This window comes from Equus przewalskii, chromosome 15, assembly GCF_037783145.1.
Source record: "Equus przewalskii isolate Varuska chromosome 15, EquPr2, whole genome shotgun sequence".
Lineage (NCBI taxonomy): Eukaryota > Metazoa > Chordata > Mammalia > Perissodactyla > Equidae > Equus > Equus przewalskii.
Genome location: NC_091845.1, coordinates 49,680,506 through 49,700,143, shown reverse-complemented (window position 1 = coordinate 49,700,143; position 19,638 = coordinate 49,680,506). Strand labels below are relative to the sequence as shown.

Here is a 19,638-nt window from a genome sequence, read left to right as displayed (position 1 = left end):
AACCTGGGCTCTTCTGGCGCCAAAATGTCGCTTGTAGCAGGGGTTATCCGGCGCCTGGATGAGACAGTGGTGAACCGCATTGCAGCAGGGGAAGTTATCCAGCGTCCGGCTAATGCCATCAAGGAGATGATTGAGAACTGGTATGGAGGGAGTCGCGCCGGGCTTCCTTAGAAGCTACGACCTAACGGGCCGCTTCTCAGGATGGCGCGGACACGCCTCCCTGCCCTAGAGCGGGGCGGAGGCGCGTACGGCGCATGCCCCCAGCGGAGGAAGCCTTAGGCTGCTGCTTTCTGTCCTCCCGGGTACCGCGTGTTTTTGAGTGTCCTCGCGAGATTTTTCTAGAGCTGTAGGGGGCGCAAGTAGAAGGGCTAGACAGGATTGTTTTAACCATGCCGTTCACTGAGAGAAGTAGCTTTAAAGTTATATGTGCAGAAAGTGCAAAATTTAGAACAAAAATTTTCGGTGGGGAATAAAATCTCCCTTCATCCTTCAGAGGGTACCATGCTATCAGCTTCTGACTTATTCCGGAAATTATCCATCCACATTCAAGAGTACAATTCATTTTGAGTTTTATTCTAAATAAATTGTCGGGATTTTAAGACAGGCCGATGCACTTTGGATTTAACTTGTGATTTCCCTATTGACTAATTAGTGACCCAAGTTAAGTGTTTTCCTGCCCTGTACTTTTGGGGCGGCACTTCGAAGATACCTGATTTTATGGGGTATACCATGGATTCTAAAGCTTAGAACTGTCACACAAACAGTGTGGAGGATAGAGATTAAAAACTTGGAAAGAAAGGTGAGTGTAAACTGTAAACCTCAAAAAAGACAGATGCTCATAATGTACTTGAATGTTATGTCAGATTCTTTGTTTTAAAATCAGTTGATGTCAATAAAGGCCATACGTTAAAAGAAAAAAAAAATCCCAGCAAAGAAAGGTAGGTTTGTAAAGGGATTTATCGTGAAAACATAAACAACCATTCATGGTAATGGGACTGAAAGAAGAGTGGGTCAGAAAGGACCACTGGGCGAAAGGAAGAGAATTAGAAGGTAGACAAAAAGGAGCAGGAACCTGGGGATGGTTTTTCCTTTGGACTTTACTTATATCATTTGTAGAGGCTGAATTTTGTTTCTACCGTATTAGAATTAACTGATAGAACAACTTCGGCCTGTTATTGTACTGGGCCAGAATACTGTACAACAAGACTACGCGTATTAGCTCAGTGGCTTATAGTTAATTCTATAAGCAGATATTTTTGTATGGAATCCAGTTATGTTCTTTTCAATATGTAAATCAAGATGGCTAATACAACTTCAATTCAGAGGCTCCTGAGAAAGATCTTTAGTATTTAAGTGACTTTTTGTCTTATTTCTGAATAGAGTTTTCAGAGTGAGTAGATGCCTGTCTTTCTTGTGCAGCTCCAGGCTGAATTTGTTTTCTCCAGCATGTGCTCTGTGCTTCTAGGCTACTCTTGAAGGTACAAAAGATTTATTGGCTTCTAAAGAACTTTATGCATTGCCATTTTTTTCTTTCTCTCAATGTAAATATTCTTAAAGAAAAGGGAATAGTGGAGAGGAATGTTTAGAATTTTTTTTTAATGACATTTTATTAGGGTCATTTAGGAACCTGAGGCTGAGTAAAATTTGAGTAACAGATGGTAGAATTAGTTGAGAAGAGGGTAAGAAAAAGGCATGCGTTAAAAGATTCTACTTCTCACTTCACTTTCTTTCCTAGAGGAACAGAAATGGTGCTGAATGTCCTATTAGAAATGATGGTGGCCCCCATCTGCCCCTCTGTTCCCTCTCACACAGCACATAAACTGCTAACAGTGTAGTCACAGAGCCTGTAAGACAAAGGAAAAACACATTAACAAGACAGTCTTATCTGGAATTTGTTCGTATCCCTTGGCTCGTATTAAAATATGTGCATTAGAGTAGGTGCAGACTGATAAATTGTTTTTTCTATTTGATTTGCCAGTTTGGATGCAAAATCCACAAGTATTCAAGTGGTTATTAAAGAGGGAGGCCTGAAGCTGATTCAGATCCAAGACAATGGCACTGGGATCAGGGTAAGTAAAACCTCAGAGGAGCAGGATGTGTGTGCGCTTCATGTGATACCTCTGCAGGATGCAGCAAAACCTTTCCCTGTTCTGGAAATTCTGGGCTTTTGTGGATGGGATTGTTTGACCAAAAAATTCAACACCTGCAATAAGTATTTATTGAGTACCTCTTCTAAGCTGGGCACTGTTCAGGGGAAAAGGAGATTAAGGAGTGAATCATGAGGCTGTTTAAAGGTGGAGTGTTCTGGGCGGAAAGAACAGTACATCAAAACCCACCAATTGGAAGCAATGCCTGACATGTTTAAGTACTAGCAAGGAGGCCAGTGTGTCTAGAACAGGGCGAGGGAGTGGAAGAGTAATAGATGAGGTCTGAAGGGTAAGCAGGCTGATTGTGTAGGACCTTGTGGGCCATTGTAAAATCTTTAGCTATTACTCTGAATAAGGTGGGATACTATTACAGGGTTTTGAGCAAAGTGGTGACATGGTTTGGCAAGTTTTCCAAGAACGCTTTTGTTTACAGTGCAGAAAATAGACTGCAGTGGGACAGGACAGAAGCCATAAGGAGGCTGTTACAGAATCCAGGAGAGGGATGATGGTGCCTTGGACCAGTTTGGTTCAAGTAGAGATGTAAGAAGCAGTGAGAATCTGGGTTAATTAGGAAGACGAAGCTCTCAGAATTTGCTGATATAGGGTGTGATAAAAGAGTCAAGAATGATTTTAAAGTTTTGGCCTGTGCAAATGAGGAAAAGAGTTGCCTTTTACAGATGGGAAAGACTATAGAAGAAGCACGTTTGGGGGAAGATTGGAAATTCATTTTGGGTCATGTTAAACTTACGATGCCTGTTAGTTGGATACGTCTGTGAGTCTGGAGTGCAGGGTAGAGGTTTGGGCTAGAGATAAAAATTTGGTGTATTGTATTTTGGTGGTATTAAAAGCCATGAGACTCATGTGAAAAGATGTTCAACGTCACTAGTCATTAGGGAAATACAAATAAAAACTACAATGAGATACCCCTTGATATCCATCACGATGGCTGTTATAAAAATAAGTAAATAACAAATATTGGCAAGGACATAGAGAAATTGGAGCCTGTGTGCATTGCTGGTGGGAATGTGAAATAGGGCTCCCACTGTGGAAAATGGTATGATGATTCCTCAAAAAATTAAACAGAATTACCATATGATTCAACAATTCCACTTCTGAGTATATACCCAAAAGAATTTAAAGTGAAGTCTTGAAGACATTCATATACCCATGTTCATAACGACATATTTACAGTAGCCAAAAGGTGAAACAACCCAAATAGCAACATATGAATGGATAGACAAAATGTGATATATACATACAATGGAATTTTATTCAGCCTTAAAAGGGAATAAAATTTTGACACATGCTACAACAGGCATTATTCTAAGTGAAATAAGCCAATCACAAAAGGACGAATATTGTGTGATTCCTCTTACATGAGGTTCCTAGAGTAGTTAAATTCATAGAGACGGAAATTAGAACAGTGGTTACCATGGGCCAACAATTAGGGGAGTAGGGAAAGGGGAGTTTTTGTTTAATGGGTACAGTTTCAGTTGGGGAAGATGAAAGAGTTCTGGATATGGATGTTGGTGATGCTTGCACAACAAAGAGAGTATACTTCAAGCCACAGAACTGTACACTTAAAAATTGTTAAAATGGTAAATTTTGTTCTGTATATTTTACTACAATTAATTGTGTCTGTAAAATGTATCTGTAGATTTTTAGAACAGAAGTCTTCTAATAATTTTTGTAAAATCCATGAGACTGGATAAGCTCATCAAGAGAGTGAGTGTAGGTAGAGAAGAGGTTCAAGATGGTGTCCTGGGTTACGCCATTGTCAAGGGAGATGAGACCGAACCAGCAAATGAGACTAGTGAGAGAGAAGGATCACCAAGGCAATGTGGTATTCTGGATGCCAAGTGGAGAAGTTACTGCTCATTTAAAAACTCTTCCCCCAGGAAGAGTGTCTTCTTGGATTCAGTCAACAAAAGAAAAATGCAAAACGATTTGGAAAAATGAGTAACATGATTATTTACTTATTTTTTTGTATCTTCTAGAAAGAAGATCTGGATATTGTGTGTGAGAGGTTCACTACAAGTAAACTGCAGTCTTTTGAGGATTTAGCTAAGATTTCTACCTATGGCTTTCGGGGTGAGGTAAGCTAAGGATTAAAGAAATATGTGCAGGATCCTCATGTGATGACATTTCTGCCACTTGTCAGCATATGTTTCTCCACGTATAAGTAAGATACGATCGTTTTTACTTGTTAAATGTACCAAATCTAAACAAACTTAAATTCACTTTTTCAAAACTGAGCATTATTCATAAATACTTAATACACCATAAACTGTATCTGCAGAGGCCCCCAAGACATTATGTGTCTCTTGAGAGAAGAACGCAGCACCACCTACAAAATTTTCTTGTCCAGAAATCAAATGTGAATCTGATCAACACTTAAATCTAAGCACTAATATAAAGAAGAAATGGGGGCGGGGGGAATGGTAAATGATACTAAGATTGGGAAACTGCATGGTAAAAGACTTATTGCCTTCAACTAATAAGCTGCAAGGAAAAAAAAGTAGAGAAGGGAGCCAAAACATGTAGATTAAAAGAAATTTAAGAGGCATATGAACTGGCTCCTATGTATAGGTCTTACTTGGACCCTGATTTGAACAAACTAAAATTTTTTTGAGACAGATATTTGAACACAGATGTTATTAAGGAGAAGTTATTGTTAATTTTCTTGGTATAAAAATAGTATCGTGGGTTTTTTTGTCAGTCTTTATCTTTTAAGATATATACTGAAATATTTGTGAATGAAATTATATGATATCTCGTAGGAATATGTAATGTAGAAAATACATAAAAATATTTTTAAGAATAAAATAGGATCTGATGTTTTTATGACATACTCTGTAGCTATCTTTTCATTCACTGTAAATAGGCCTACATAAAGTTTAATGGCTGTGTACTCTTCTGATACACATACGTACTGTAGTTTATTCCTATTCGTTTATGTTCTTTGCCATTTTTTCCTTTTTAATACTCTGGTGAATATTCGTGTACATACAATGTGTTTGGTTCAATTATTTCCTTAGGAGAAATTCATAGAAATAACATTTGTAAGTAAAAATATGCATACTTTTCAAACAGTTCGTATTAGTCTCCTATTGCTGCTGAAAAAAAAACACCACAGCTTTACAGTTCTGGATGTCAGAAGACATGGGTGTCCCTGGGTCTCACTGCACTAGAATCCAAGTGTTGGCAGAGCTGTATTCCTTCCTGGAGGTGGCCCTGGGCTACCAAGAGAAACTGTTGGGAGTAGTTATTTGGGGGGAATGAGAATGAAGGTGGGGGAGGGGAATGGAGCTGATTATTTTCCACTTTAGGCCTTTCCATAGTTTTTAAATTTTATATCATGTGCATGTATCTTATTTATTTATTTTTTTTAATTGAGGTAGCTGTGACCCAGTCACTTCAATTTAGATCAAACTGGGGTTGTCTCAGTCACCCTCTGGCTCACAGTGAGCCCCGGATTGTTCCAGGCTAGGGCAGTATCAGACTGTTTACCCTGAGGCTCCCCTGATTTTAAGTATGCCTCAGGTCAAGGCCTAGCAAAAGTTTCATTTGCCTTTGCAGCTTCCTGGGTCGATTTCTAAGCCCATGGTCTCCTGGAGCCTTAGCCTGGATGTGGGTTATCTTTGGGGCTATTTCACTGTAATTAAACATGGCAGATTTATTGAGAGATTTCTGTTTGCCATCCATGGTTCTCAGTACTTTGTATGTACTAACTCTTACTCTTGACAACTCTGCATAGTGGGTTCTGTTATTACCCTGTTTTACATATGAAGAAACTGATGCTGGGAGATTAAGAAATATGGCCAGGGCACACAGCTGGAAAGTGGCCGAGTGGGGATTTGAACGCTGGCAGTTTAACTACAGAGTCTGTGCTCCTGTCCACTTGCTCCAGTGCAGGACCATCTGCCAATGGCTCTCTCTCTTCCTAGTGTTATGTAGTATTATAGTACTGTGTGTCTTTAATATCCTTCCTTACACCAGTGTCAAAATCATTTACATTTTTACTGATGAAAATTAGCTCAGTTACATAAACCAGAGAAATCCGGCCTAGGACCTGGTCATCTCTGAGTGTGATCCATGTTCCTTGTTAATCAACTGAACCTACCATGGCTTGTATTCACTGTCTCCCCAACCGCTATCACACAGACCCATCACAGTGCCCAGGTTGCATTTTTATGTGCTATGATGTCCCTATGAAAGAAGATAGAGATTCCAAAGGACTTGGAAACCAATCTTGATTGTATGGGGAGAAAATGGTCATTTTTTTAAAATTTGGTTGTTCTTAATTGCATAATCTTTAATTTACATTTCTAAACATAGAATTGCCTACAGAAAACAGTTTTGAATAACAGTAGACAATATTATCTATTTGGAGTGACTCCATTAGCCATTTCTGAAGGCAAGTTTTTAAAATTGTTGGAAGACAAATCATTGAGAATATTAAACATGCTTGTAACTCTACACCTGAACACAGTTGCTATTAACACGTTAATGCTTTGGTGTGTTTCCTTTTGAACTTTTTATGTATATATTTTTCCCTTGTTCTAGTAATTATGCTACAGATTCAATTTGATATCCTCCCTTTCGTTTGAAGATGTCATCAAAGTGAATGAGGAGATGCTCATTGTTGCCATTTGTTAATACAAAATGGAAGAGGCAATTTAGATAACCTTTGCCTTGATGAGCTGACGGGAGTGACCCAGCAGGGAGTTTTCCTTTCATTCTATTTCCTTTTCTTCCTTAGGCTTTGGCCAGCATAAGCCACGTGGCTCATGTTACTATTACAACTAAAACAGCTGATGGAAAGTGTGCATACAGGTATTATGCCGTCGTCTTTTATTCAACTATATTCATCCAGAAGTGTGCTTTTGCCTACTTCTCAAAGTAGTCCTATCTAAACACCAATTTTATCTTTTTTGGCTGAGATTTTGGGTAAGTTTTCTTTCCTCCCTTTGGATTAGTTGATAATCCACAGAGATGATTATTAGGTAATAATCTTCATAGATTCTTAAAAGATAAGATGTGACATATTACAAGTGCCTAGCAAGACGCCTGCTACACAGAGGTATTCTAAGTAAACAGTAGCTGTGGATGTTATTCTGTACCTTTTTTCCTTTAGTAGGGTATTGCTGTGGGCTGATTACAGGACCATGGCTGGAGTACCAGAGGCTCATGGTTCCTTAGTGGGCTCAGGAGCCATCAGCTCCCTGCCGCATGTGCATGCCTGTGCTGGTGTGCCTGCCCATGGGTGGCCAGTGGTTGTCTGTTGGGCTAGCACAGTTATCAGAGGCTGATGAACAGCCTTAGAACAGAACAAAAACGGGATTCATGGAATCAAAAATCACACCTTTGTTTTTATAAGCACTAACCACTCACTAGTGGAAGACAGGTAGGAGTACCTAATTCTTACCCAAAAAAGAGAATTTTTTTCATCATACAGATTTTGTAAATTAATATAGAAAATAGCTTCAACAAGGGTAATTCTGCCTATTTCTCAGTCTTCAAGAGACAAATGTGTGAAGTAATAGAAGATGGAGCATTTCGGAGTATACACTGCTAGTGGAGTTTAACTCTGTGTAAATTATAATTGCCCTAGGATCTGGGTGGGCTGATATGATTAGACTCCCTTCTCACAAAGTGGGGAGACTCTTGTGAGTTAATGTCTTCCTAAGTAGCCTAGGACACAAGTTCCGTTTCTTTACCTCTGGGATCATGTTATGCCTGTTTGGGACCTCTAGTCGCTGGCCTTCCATGGCAAGACGAAATCCAGAGTCGTCATCATAGCAACCAGCACCCTCCCAATGTGCTCCCAGTCCACCTTTCCAGCGTCTTCTCTCCACACTTGCCCAGCTGGTGTGTGTTCTAAAGCTTCTATGCTTTTGTTTATGTTTTTCTCTTCCCGGACGGTCTTCTCTGCTCTCCCCACCTGAAATATTCCTCCCTAGAGCCCAGATGAATTGTCATCTCTTCTGTGCCACTTTCCCTCACCCCCACCCCCACCCCCGGCTGAATGTTTTCTTCTCTAGATCACTTAGCACATTGTTCCATCCCTTAGGTCAGAGTCTGTCCCCTCGCCAGATCAAGAGCTTTCCAGGGCCTTTCTTTATTACCAGGGCCTTACAGGCCTGAGACATGCTGTATAATAAATGATTACAGAATTACTGAGAAAATTTTACTGTCTTCTTAGGCAGTGGTAAAACTCTTATTTGTAGTTTAGAACTCAGGAACTAAAAAGCAACATTTGTTAGAAGAATAGGGATTTTTTTTTAAAGTATCCAATTAGAATGGTTAAGAAAGTAGAGGGAAAATAAAGAGGAAAGTGTTATATTAAGACAGTAGATAACATGGCCATGTTTTAATCTGTGGCTGGTATAATTTCCTCTTTTTCCCTTTGGATAAGTATCCTGTTTCCATTAGATTAATACTCTCTTATGTTTTCTGATTAGAGCAAATTACTCAGATGGAAAGCTGAAAGCTCCTCCTAAACCATGTGCAGGCAATCAAGGGACGCAGATCACGGTAAGAATAGTACATGGGAGGGTAAATTGTTGAAAAAGAGCTTTGTATAAATATTGAAATACAAAATAAGATTGCCTCTGGGTTTTCAAAATAGTAGTAAAATGAATCTTTACTAGTTAATAAAAGCCCTGGGATACCACTCTCTAAGCAAGAGAAATGATTATTGGCTTTTGGAGCATGGCAGCCTGCTCACCCCTCACCTTTTTTAAGAGGCTGGGAGATTTTTTTGTTGGGATGGTAGAAATCGGTGACGAGTAGTTGGCATTGAAAGAACCTTAAGCTTGGCTCCAGAACGTGTAGAGTCCCTGCCTCGTGTCCAGAGGCAAGTCGTCTAATGTCCCTTCACCTCACTTTTTTTGTCTATTAAATGGAATAGAGAATACCTGCCCACTCGGAGGGTGTTTGAGTAATATGACTGTAGAGAAAGTCCATTATGCTGCCTTATTTCTGTGGTGCCACGTTTGGTCTCTTCCTATTCTGTGATCCCATGCTGTACCCCACGGTCATGTTAAGCTGTCATGTTCCACCCCTCCACCCCAGCCCCAGCTAGAGCACATCTCGAAGGCTCGATGAGGCAGGCAGGAGGCAGAAATGAATGTGTGCTTCTAAGTGCGCACTAAGAGGGCTACTGTACCAGGGTGACCACGATGCGACTTCCAAAAACCCCAAATGATCTCAGAAATTTTGTAATTATTCTTAGTTTGAAAGCCGTGTGATATTGTAATTGTTTGTAAATTTATGTTTGCCCCACTGAATCTTGTGCTATCCTGGGCAAGACTGCTTTATTTGTCTTCATATTTGAGAAATCAGTAAATGAATGTGGGAGGCAGGAAAAATATCCTGTTTCCCTCATTAAGGCTGCTGTATCTCCTGCCCCCCTAGTTAATGCTTAAAACTGTGCTGTTGGTAAATATAGTTAGATATCCTGCCTTAAGACCCAGCTTTAGGTGGACAGCTTGGGTCTTTATTTCCATATACTTGTCTGAATTTACAAGAAAAATTAATCTTCCATTCAGGTGGAGGACCTTTTTTACAACATATCCACGAGGAGGAAAGCTTTAAAAAATCCAAGTGAAGAGTATGGGAAAATTTTGGAAGTTGTTGGCAGGTACAGTCCAAAATCTAGGTGTGGGTCTCTGAGATCTGTCACCAAAGGAATGTGTTCCAGTGCTTATAAATTGAGAGCAGTTGCTGAGCCACATGGAAAATAACAATACTAGCCTAAAAATGGTTTCTGATCAAGGTTTAACGACCACTTCTGAGTTTTCTCTCATCTCCCTGGGAGAGAGCATTTGGTGCTGTATCAGTGAGGGTTCTCTAGGGTAAGCAGAACAAACTGACTCTATCTAACCCGAGCAAAAGAAATGTAACGGGAGGCCAGGAGGGACTCACTAAGTGGGAGGAAGTGTGGACAGCTGCTCCTTGGGGAGGACAAGGACCAGTGTGGCTTCAGGGATTCAGTGGAGTGACCCTGCTCCAATTGTTTTCCTTCTTTTCCTGGCTCTGCTCAAGAGTCTGTTTCCTGGGAGAGTGCATCTGATTGGTGACGCTTGGGTCCCCCCGCCGTGTGCCCACATCTATGGAGAGAAGATCTCTTGATTAGCAGTCTAACTAAGGATATATCAAGTGGAATGGGGAAGAGTAGTTTCCCAAAAGCAGATTAGGAGCTGTCAACAGAAGAAGGGATTCAGAGCAGGGAAAACAACATTATTATGTCCATGGTGGACTTAATCTGCTGGTACAGTGGCTCCAGCGTGGGCTCCCTAAGCCTGCGTGTCCTTGAATTGTAACAGAGATGTGTTAACTCTTTTTAGTATTTCTAGAAAATCTAGAATGAATAAAACATTTGCTTCTAATAAAGTGGGACAGATTTATACATCAGGTTTCTTTGCTTTTCCCTGGATTGTATAAATCACTAACAGAATATTTCTTATCTCCTTGAGATAAAGGAGTTCTAGTTGGATGTTTTAGTTCTCGGTGTGTAAAGTGACTTACTGTTACTGAATAAATGCATTTTGCTAGACACAGTCCTTCCGTTTGTGGGGCCATGGAGGGAGGAGTAACAAATAATAGCCAAGTGAGAGAAGGCTGGGAGTTAGTGGAGTGGGACCTCAGGTTAGGAAGAAGTGGGTGAGTAGGAACCTGTTTTGAGGGCCTCTGAGAGAGAGTAGAATAGTGCAGGGGTTCTTAAAACTAGGTTCTCAGGCTATCCTTGAGGCAGCCCAGACCTTTCGAGATACTGAAAATAAAAGTGTAAGCAAGGAGGAGATGGCATTGAAATATCCTTGAGTCTAGTCAGCAACCTGTAAAAGCTCTGTGGGACCCTGATTTTGTTTGATTCAGGCACATTTAGCATTGATAGCTCCATAAAGTCTCTGCTGGCTTATTTTCCTGTGGGTAGAATATGATATATGAAGATATTTTTGTTTGCATATATCTCTTTTTAGATCACTTAACTCCACCCATTTATTTAACTAAAAGGGGCCTCTGAGATGTATTGGGCATTTGGCCACTCTTTGCTTACTGTTTTTTTTTTTTTCTTTGCCAGGTATTCAATACACAATTCAGGCATTAGTTTCTCAGTTAAAAAAGTAAGTTTTTGATTTATTGGGGATGGTTATGTATTATAAAGGAAAAGAGATTTTTTGTAGTTCATCTGTGGAGATGTTATGATGTTTCAGTCACAGCTGTGAGATAATAAGTTGTGTCTTCTGTTCTTTTTATCAGCAGGGTGAGACAGTAGCTGACGTTAGAACACTGCCCAATGCCACAACCGTGGACAATATTCGCTCCATCTTTGGAAATGCCGTTAGCCGGTATGTTGATAACTTATATTAAAAAAAAATCTTCCGCTTCCCATGTCTTGGTTTATCATTTCATCACATTATTTTGGAATCTGTCAAGATAGCACCTGCCTTAAGAGTTTGCTTTAATCAAATATGCAGGCTTGTTTTCATGCTTCTGTTTTGTTAGTGGTGTCATTATTTCACGTAATCAACACTTCTGGGTGTGTGTTGTCTCCTAGATGCTCTGGCTATAAATCAGTGTGTTCTCTCTAGATCTCTATCTTCAAAAGACTTACAATGCTCCCCTCTTCCTTCTATTTCCATTATCATCACTTTAAGATTTCATTTATTGTAATTCAGCAGTTATTAATTGCTTCCCATATTCCAGGCTTTGTGCCAGAAGTTAAGGATGTAAAGCTAAATAAAATATTTCCTGCCTGTAAAGACTTCCCTGTCTGGGGGCAAGCAGATTTGTGTCACCAAATCTTCATTGTCAAGGAAACCCTAAGAAGGGAACTTGTTTGCATAATAGATTCCTTGTGGCAGTCCCCTCTGCAGGTGACTCCATCCATCACAGGCTTTCCATCACAGGCTCCTGCTAAACCTCAGGACTTTACTAAGTCCAAAGTGCCTGTGTCATAATCGGAGGGGAAAAATCTAAGACCCTTCAATATGCCAGGCATACAGCAGCCGATGCTGGGGTACACAGATGAATAAAATAGCCCCTGACTTCACTTTTTCCAGTTATCTTAAAAGCAGCAGCAGTAGTCCCAGCACCTAGTTTTCTGCTTTGAAGGACAAATTATTCATTCTTTGAGCAAAACAAGTTCCTAACTAGAGAACAATCAATTTGCTTTTAATTACCCTTTTTTCCTAATTAAGTGCTAATGAATTGATTTTTTTTAACTTTTTGAATTGATTTTTTAACTGTGCTCCCAGAGCAAAGAGAGAACTCTGTTATACAGTGAAACTTTTAAGAGCTTGCCGACTAGGTTTTAAAACTCAGAATTAGTTATGAAATTTCTAGGGACTGTAAGAGATTAGAAGTCTCCTGGAGCAGCATTATCCAAAGTGTGTTTCCAGAACACCAGCCTCAAGACATTTTGGGAAGAAACGGTTTGCTGGTTCATTGTATATGGAAAACACTGCAAGCTATACCCCCTGCTCAGAGACTCAGGGCTCACATTACTGAGTTACTGCCTGACAAGCTTTTATCATACATTCAGCAAATGCTTAATTAGTGCTTGCTGTTTGCTGGCTGCTGTGCTAAATGGTGGAGATATATAGTAGGGAATAAAGCAGAAATGACTCTTGCCCTCAGAGGACTCACGTTCCAGTTGGAAAGACATGAAATAATTATGCTCTTCATTAGTGGTTGTGTCAGGTACCTTGAAGGAAATACATAAGGCACAATGGGAGACTCTCAGCCTCATGGAGAGGCATAGAGAAGGCTTTTTGAGGAAGTAACCCCTGAGATATGAGGGATAAGGAGGAATTAACTAGCTCACGGTAGGTGAAGAGGAGCTTTCCAGGCAGAGGAACCAGCACTAGGGAAGGCCCTCAGGCAGAAATGACTGGCTTGTGAGGACCCTTTCACCTGGTAACCTCACCTCCCCATACACACACTGGGGAACACCATGCTGGAGCCCCATTGTGATGGTATTCAGTATAGTAAGGGATTCAGCAGAGATGAGTTCTTTGGAATCTCAGGGATTTAGTTACTGAGATACATTAAAAGTTTCAGCAAAATAAGATCTCGGAGCTTGGACTTGTCATTATGTCCCAGCAGTTAGATCAGTGCTTGGCATATAGCATAAATGCTGAAAACACTGCCTGGGTAGGTAGGTGGGTGGGTGGATGGAAGGACGGATGGAGGGGCCCAGAGGACCTCAATAAACCAAGTGTCGGGTCCTCATTTGGCAGAGTTAGCTTATGGGAAGGAGCCCTGATTTTTCCAACTCTGGTTCTTTTATAATGTTTGAGTTTTTCACTGTTTTCAAAAGCCTCAGAATTTCTCTTTTCCAACTAGAGAATTGATAGAAGTTGGGTGTGAGGATAAAACACTAGGCTTCAAAATGAATGGCTACATATCCAATGCGAACTACTCAGTGAAGAAGTGCATCTTCTTACTCTTCATCAACCGTAAGTGAAAAAGCACCAGTGGGGAAGTCTGTTCACAGGGAATTTGATGGGACCATGGAAAAGTTCCTCATCCACAGGTTTCATTACACACAGGGAAACTTTGTGAAGTGTGGTTTACTTAGGAAGCATTTATGAGTTCTGGCCTAAGTCTGCTCTGCCCTCTGATACACGCTCATTGCCAGCCGACTGTAGCGGAGTCTGGTTCTTGCCTCTAAGAGGGAGCCAGAGAGAGGGTATCACAGGCCCCTCTGAGCCAGCACACCTTCCTCACCTGCTGGCATTGGAGCCTTTGCAAGCAGGCCCTAGGCAGATCTTTCTTCTCTCCTTAGGTCAAGGTCCGCTGTTTGAAATTGCACAGCAGGCCCAGGGAGAAGGGAACTTTGGGTGTAGGCAGTATCATTAAAGTAAAGAAATTGAATGCTAAGCCCTTGAGATTTTTCTTTGTAAAGAAAGAGAGTGACTTATGATTCAAAGAGCAGTACTAGAAATCAGGGAGGAAGTTAACTAAATGAATTTGGGTTTTTCTCATATTCCTCTCCAGTCTTTATCTCTGTGCTGACATAGTGTTTACATGATTGCTACTTATTAAGTAAATAACATTTTGCATTCTGCCTCTTACTTAATTGCATGTTATACAATTTTGAGAAACAGGGCAACAGCAAATAATCCCAAACACGGTCAGACTCAGTTGTTCATCTTCCATCCAGAAACAAGATGCATCTTTCCATTTTTATCTTTAGTTTTTAAAGCAATTTGTAATTATTTTATAATTTTTATTTTGGTTTTTTAATTTTATTTTGTTTGTTCTTGGAAATGATATATTCCCCTCTTCCTTTTATAGCGATAACCAGCTATAAATGCCCCAGATTATGCATAGTTTACAGCAGTAGTTCAAACCAATATAGTAACAGTGAGGAGAGAACTAAGATTTTACAGGCAGCTTCTGTTAAACTGATTTATGTTAGTGGGGTTTTTTCCTGCTTCCTCAGGAAGGACTTAAGCCTGATGTATAACACAGCTTGCTTTAATCAGAGCTAAGAAAATGTTTTTTCCTAACCATGAAGAATAACTGCTTTGTAAGGCATGTTGGCTACAGAATAGACACGCAAAAATCAGTGTAAGTGCCGTCTGACTAGCTCATGTCCGTACTTCTAGTAGGGCTGTTTGCCACACGGGTTCTGTGCTAACATTAGCTAATCTGGTCATGATGACAAGTTCCCAGTAGCGAGGAGAGATCGTGTCATTCAGTTATCCACACACTGTGCAGGCTTTCTCAGGTGGCAGGAACAAAGAACACTTCTTTGGCCTGTCTCAAGTTCAGAAATCTCAGCAGAGAGGCCCCAGCTGCCCTCTTGTCTGGCGCCCACACCTGCTCCAGGCCTGTGTGGTGAGGACATGTGTGACAGAGTACGGTGACACTGAGGGAGCAGTGGATGTAGTGAGCACTCAGAGAATGATAGTCTCTGCAGTGATACGATCATGGCCACTCTTCTCATTGGAAACAAAAAGATGTGACGTATCCTTGGCCACACCAACACAGGACCACAGATCATCGGCAGGCCATCTGGGGAGAAAAAAGAGCTATATTTTCTGAAAATACATCTTCCTCTGATTTTGGTCTTATCTCTCCCAGCTTTAATTGTTTTCCACTCCCTCAAACCGGCCTCATTTCCTGAATTATGTTAAACATGCGTTCAGATATTTATACTGCCTGGAAAATTCATTCTCACCCTTCATTATTCAGTTTGGATACCCCACTGTTGGAACTCCCTGAACAGTTAGCTGCTCCCTCATCTCATCATTTAGCCCACACTTCTCTCTAGTAGTACTTACCTCTTGGAGTTGGAATTAGTTTATTCCCTCGCATGTTGTCTCCCAGCACATGGCACATGGGATAGGTAGCCCGTATGTATTTGCAGAATGAAAAGTCTGAGAGCTGAGGTCATACTGCCCACTGTGCTGAGCAAGGGCTAAGATAGTCCATCTGGGTTGACTGAGGGAAAGGGAAGTGAGAGGCAGAATTTACTGCCCTGTAATGTTTCTGCTACTTGGGCGAGAGGAGAGAGCCCCAAGGCCAGCGGGAGAGGCTGGGAAGTAGTGACAGGTGAAGGGCGCCCTTCTTTCCTAGGGGACTGATGTGGATGTCACTCTAGAAGTGTTCTTTCTGAGGTGATTTCATGGCATGGTATGAATGTGCACCTGTCACCTCACCCCTCAGGACAGTTTTGAACTGGTCACTTTCCTTTTAATTTTTAGATCGTCTGGTAGAATCGACTTCCTTGAGAAAAGCCATAGAAACGGTGTATGCAGCATATTTGCCCAAAAATACACACCCGTTCCTGTACCTCAGGTAATGCAGCACCAAACTCCTTACCCAAGACTCAAAACAAATTGCATCCATCTGTCCTCTTTGGAAGAGAAGGGCTTGCTAACAGCCCAATCAGAATGAAACCCACACACCACTGGCAAAGGATGTTATGTCCCTTCTCATAGGTAAAGGGCACAGTTTTCCTTCATTTACTCACTCATGTAGCAGAACCTCTGAGAGCCTCCCACGTGCCAGGATCTGTGTTACTGAAACAGAGGAGGATAACGTGTCTTGCCCCTGAACCAGGCAGAATCTGCCGGAACCTGGTGGAGAAACCCCTTCTTCCTCCAGGGTCCCTCCAGCTCCCTCTACTGACAAAGCTTCACATTGCAAAGCTCTGTTATCACAGAGCAAATGAAAGATGCTTTTGAAGCTGAAGCAATAAGTTGCTAGCTGGCACAGCCTCTAAACTGACTTTTGTATTACAATTTTAGTGATAAGTTCTCTCACATATATTCTTGTTTTGATCCTCATATAATACTGAAAATTGAGTAGGGGACAGGTTCATAGATAGTTACAGATGAGAAAAAGGATCCAGAGAAGTTAAGTGCCTTGCCCTAGATCGTGTAATAAGCAATTTCACTAGTTCTGGAGTGATGATTAATAACAGCTGACATATAATAAATGTGTCAGGTACATGCAAAGTGCTTTAAGTGATTTTAATCCCCTCCATACGAATGATGTAACTTCTCCAGAGCTACACAGCTCTTAAGTAACAGAGTCAGCATTTGAACCCAGGTTGCTCAGACTTGAAGTTTTGACCACTGTGCCATTTGGCCTCCCCAAGTCTTCTGGCCACCATAGATGCCATGTATGATTTTTTTCCCCATCCCCCACCGTCTGAGGTAATTGTTCTCTTTCTTTTTTCCTTCCAGTTTAGAAATCAGCCCCCAGAATGTGGATGTCAATGTGCACCCCACAAAGCACGAAGTTCACTTCCTGCATGAGGACAGCATCCTGGAGCGGGTGCAGCAGCACATTGAGAGCAAGCTCCTGGGCTCCAACTCCTCCAGGATGTACTTCACCCAGGTGAGGGTGCTTTCATCAGCTCTTTTTCTCATGCCTTTGCCATCTTAAAATGTGCCCCATCAGACATGAGAGCCCAGATTTTTACCTGTTGCTCTAGGACTCTTTCCAAGTGTCACTTTGATAGTTTTCTTTTAGCACCGTTTCCTTCTTTGAACCTGACTGTGAAGGAATTGTGATGTTATCCCTGGGCCTGGAGTCATAGGGCCTGAGTTCTTCTCATTCTGCCTGCATCTGGGACCTTAGATGACGTCCTAGGACAACGAGCTGTCTGAAACAGAATAGGGCACTTCTTCCATGCATTCTCCTCCACTGGAGATGTTCCAGAGGAGGCCGATCCCACATCCACAGAGCAGCATCAGGGGGTGTTGGGGCAGGGGGAGCTGGGCCACCAGGGAGGCAGTGGGACAGTGGAAAGAAATGGGCCTCTAGTGTCAGACAGACCTGGGTTACCGCCGTGTGACTGGCCTTCCCTGGCCTCCAGGTCTCCCTCAGTAAAGTTGGAACCAGTCATCCCCAAGTTCGAGGACAGTTATAAGCAGTAGGTAAACAGCAGATGGAAAGTGTCTCCTAAAGGGCCTGCCACCATTCATCTTACTAAAATTATCCAGGTTCTAAGTGCTTATGATTCCAAGCTAGTCTCCCTTTCTGGGGCCTCAGTTTCCCCATCTGTAAAATAAGCAGGTGGGATAATAGGATCTCCAGTGTCCCCTCCCAGTCTTGAGATGATGTGATTCTAGGCAGCCCTTTATTCAGGTTCATCACTGAGGGTGTGTTTATCAGAAGCACAACAGGCACTGAAACTACGGAAATGGAAACATTTTCCCCATTAAATTTATAGTGGGTCTTGCAAGCAGAAAGTGGGCCTCTGTGAGACCCTGCTTCACAGAAAATTTTAGAAATTCCCAAGCGGATGAATGCTTCACTTCCCAAAGAGTGTTCACGGTTACCCACCTGGAAAGAGCCTAGGTGGGAGATGGCGTGGGCACTAACCAGTGAGATTAAACACAGTTGGGGCAGCCCCACCACCCCTGGAACCCACGCACCTGGAGATTGTTCAGGCAGAAGGGGAGTGAGTCCTGTCAGACTGCTACCGGTGACCACCTGAAAGGCCTATGTGACAGGTGGGCAGAAGGAAGATCTGCCTGGGAACCTTTCATGGGCTCCTTGTACCAACATGAGCCCCAGGTCTTGTCAAGGTAATAAGTGCACAAACCCTTGCACTGCCCGTGGACAAGCTGAGGACACACGTGCCCCCAGAGGATTAATGGGTCTAGGTGGACAAAGCTCTGGGAGCAGTGTCATACATAGGAAGTGCTCAAGAACTATTAGCTGGTTTATATCTGTTGTTGTTGCTCACTTAGCCTCAGTGCCCCTTTCCTGCTTCTCGTCCTCTGCCTCCCTCCCCACATATGCATTGAGACCCTTCTGTGGGGGAGTCACTGCGTTGGGTGCCTGGGGATGCAGCACAGATGGGTTCCTGCCTTCTCAGAGGCATTCACGATCTCCTAGAGAGTACATCCCACAAGAGAGCAAATCAGGGACTTGGGAGTATGTAGGAGGGGCTCCTGTCCCAGACTTGGGCAGTCAGGGAAGGGAAGGAGGGATGTGGAGGCTGGGACCCCAAGGCTGAGTAGGAAATAGCTGGGAAAAAGGAGAGGAGGGTTGAAAAGAGTGTTTCTGGCAGAGGAAACAGTGAAGATAAAGGCCTAGGGGTGCAAGAGGACATGTGTTTGAGCATCTGAAAGTTCAGCACAGTGGACCCAGCGTTCTCCACCCTGTCTGTCTTTAGAATCACCTGGGAACCTTTTAGAAAATACTGATGCCTGGGCCCTCCCCAAACCAATAAGTCAATCTCAGGCCCTAGGGCCTGGCATCAGTATTTTTTAAAAACTTCCGCATGTGCAGTTATATGCAGCCAGGGTGAAGCAACGCTGAGCCTGAGTGTTGGGGTTGGGGGTGATGACAGTGGTGACAGTTGAGGCTGCAGAGTTCAGGCCTGATAGGGGGGTTTTTGTTGGCATATTAAAGAGTTTAGACTTTGACTTGATGGGAATTAATGGGATCTGATTTGCATTTTATGAAGAACTCTGGCTGCAATGTGGAAAATGGATTGGAGAGGAGCAAGAGGGAAACCCACAGCAATTTGGGAGTAGTGAGGATCTGGACAGAGGAAGTAGCTCCATTCACTAAAAGTTGAAAATCTAGAATAGCCAGGACCTGGAAACAGGTTGGCGGGTGGGGAGTAAGAGGAAAGGCCCAAAGTGTGAGATGAAGCTGAGCAGCATGTTGCGCAGGCCAGAGTGATTGTCCTCAGTCCATCCTAGGTGAGCTCCAAGGAAACATCTGCAGAGTAGTTATGTTAATTTCTGCTTCCCAAAAGTCACCCATGGATATTGCACAGACAAAGAAAGTAAATACATTGCAAGGGTTTTAAGTTGTCTGGGAAGAAAGGTTTTCCCTTTTTGAGCACTTTAATGCTCTATTGTTTAACTCTTTATTATTGGATATTTCTAAACACACATAAAAATAGATAATACAACAAATATCCAGGTACCTATCACCCAGCTTCAACAGTCATCACCATTTTTCCCTATTTGTTTTGTCAGTTCCTCTCCCCTGGGGGTAGGAA

General features: G+C 42.1%; 1 protein-coding gene across 6 annotated transcripts in view; it reads left to right on the top strand.

The window, feature by feature from the left end:
• The window catches only part of MLH1 (mutL homolog 1), a 41,304-nt gene that overhangs the window by 761 nt on the left and 20,905 nt on the right, over window positions 1-19,638 (top strand). Inside the window, exons 1-11 of one of the 6 annotated variants that reach the window (XM_008528031.2) lie at window positions 8-140; window positions 1,979-2,069; window positions 4,145-4,243; window positions 6,910-6,983; window positions 8,612-8,684; window positions 9,701-9,792; window positions 11,233-11,275; window positions 11,415-11,500; window positions 13,500-13,612; window positions 15,869-15,962; window positions 16,856-17,009. In XM_008528031.2, the coding sequence (XP_008526253.1) occupies window positions 25-140; window positions 1,979-2,069; window positions 4,145-4,243; window positions 6,910-6,983; window positions 8,612-8,684; window positions 9,701-9,792; window positions 11,233-11,275; window positions 11,415-11,500; window positions 13,500-13,612; window positions 15,869-15,962; window positions 16,856-17,009 (1,035 nt within the window). In that variant the 5' untranslated portion in view covers window positions 8-24. Of the gene's footprint in view, window positions 1-7; window positions 800-1,978; window positions 2,070-4,144; window positions 4,244-6,909; window positions 6,984-8,611; window positions 8,685-9,700; window positions 9,793-11,232; window positions 11,276-11,411; window positions 11,501-13,499; window positions 13,613-15,868; window positions 15,963-16,855; window positions 17,010-19,638 lie in introns of those variants that run through there. The other 5 variants (XM_008528030.2, XM_070577281.1, XM_070577283.1 and 2 more) reach the window with 5 other exon arrangements.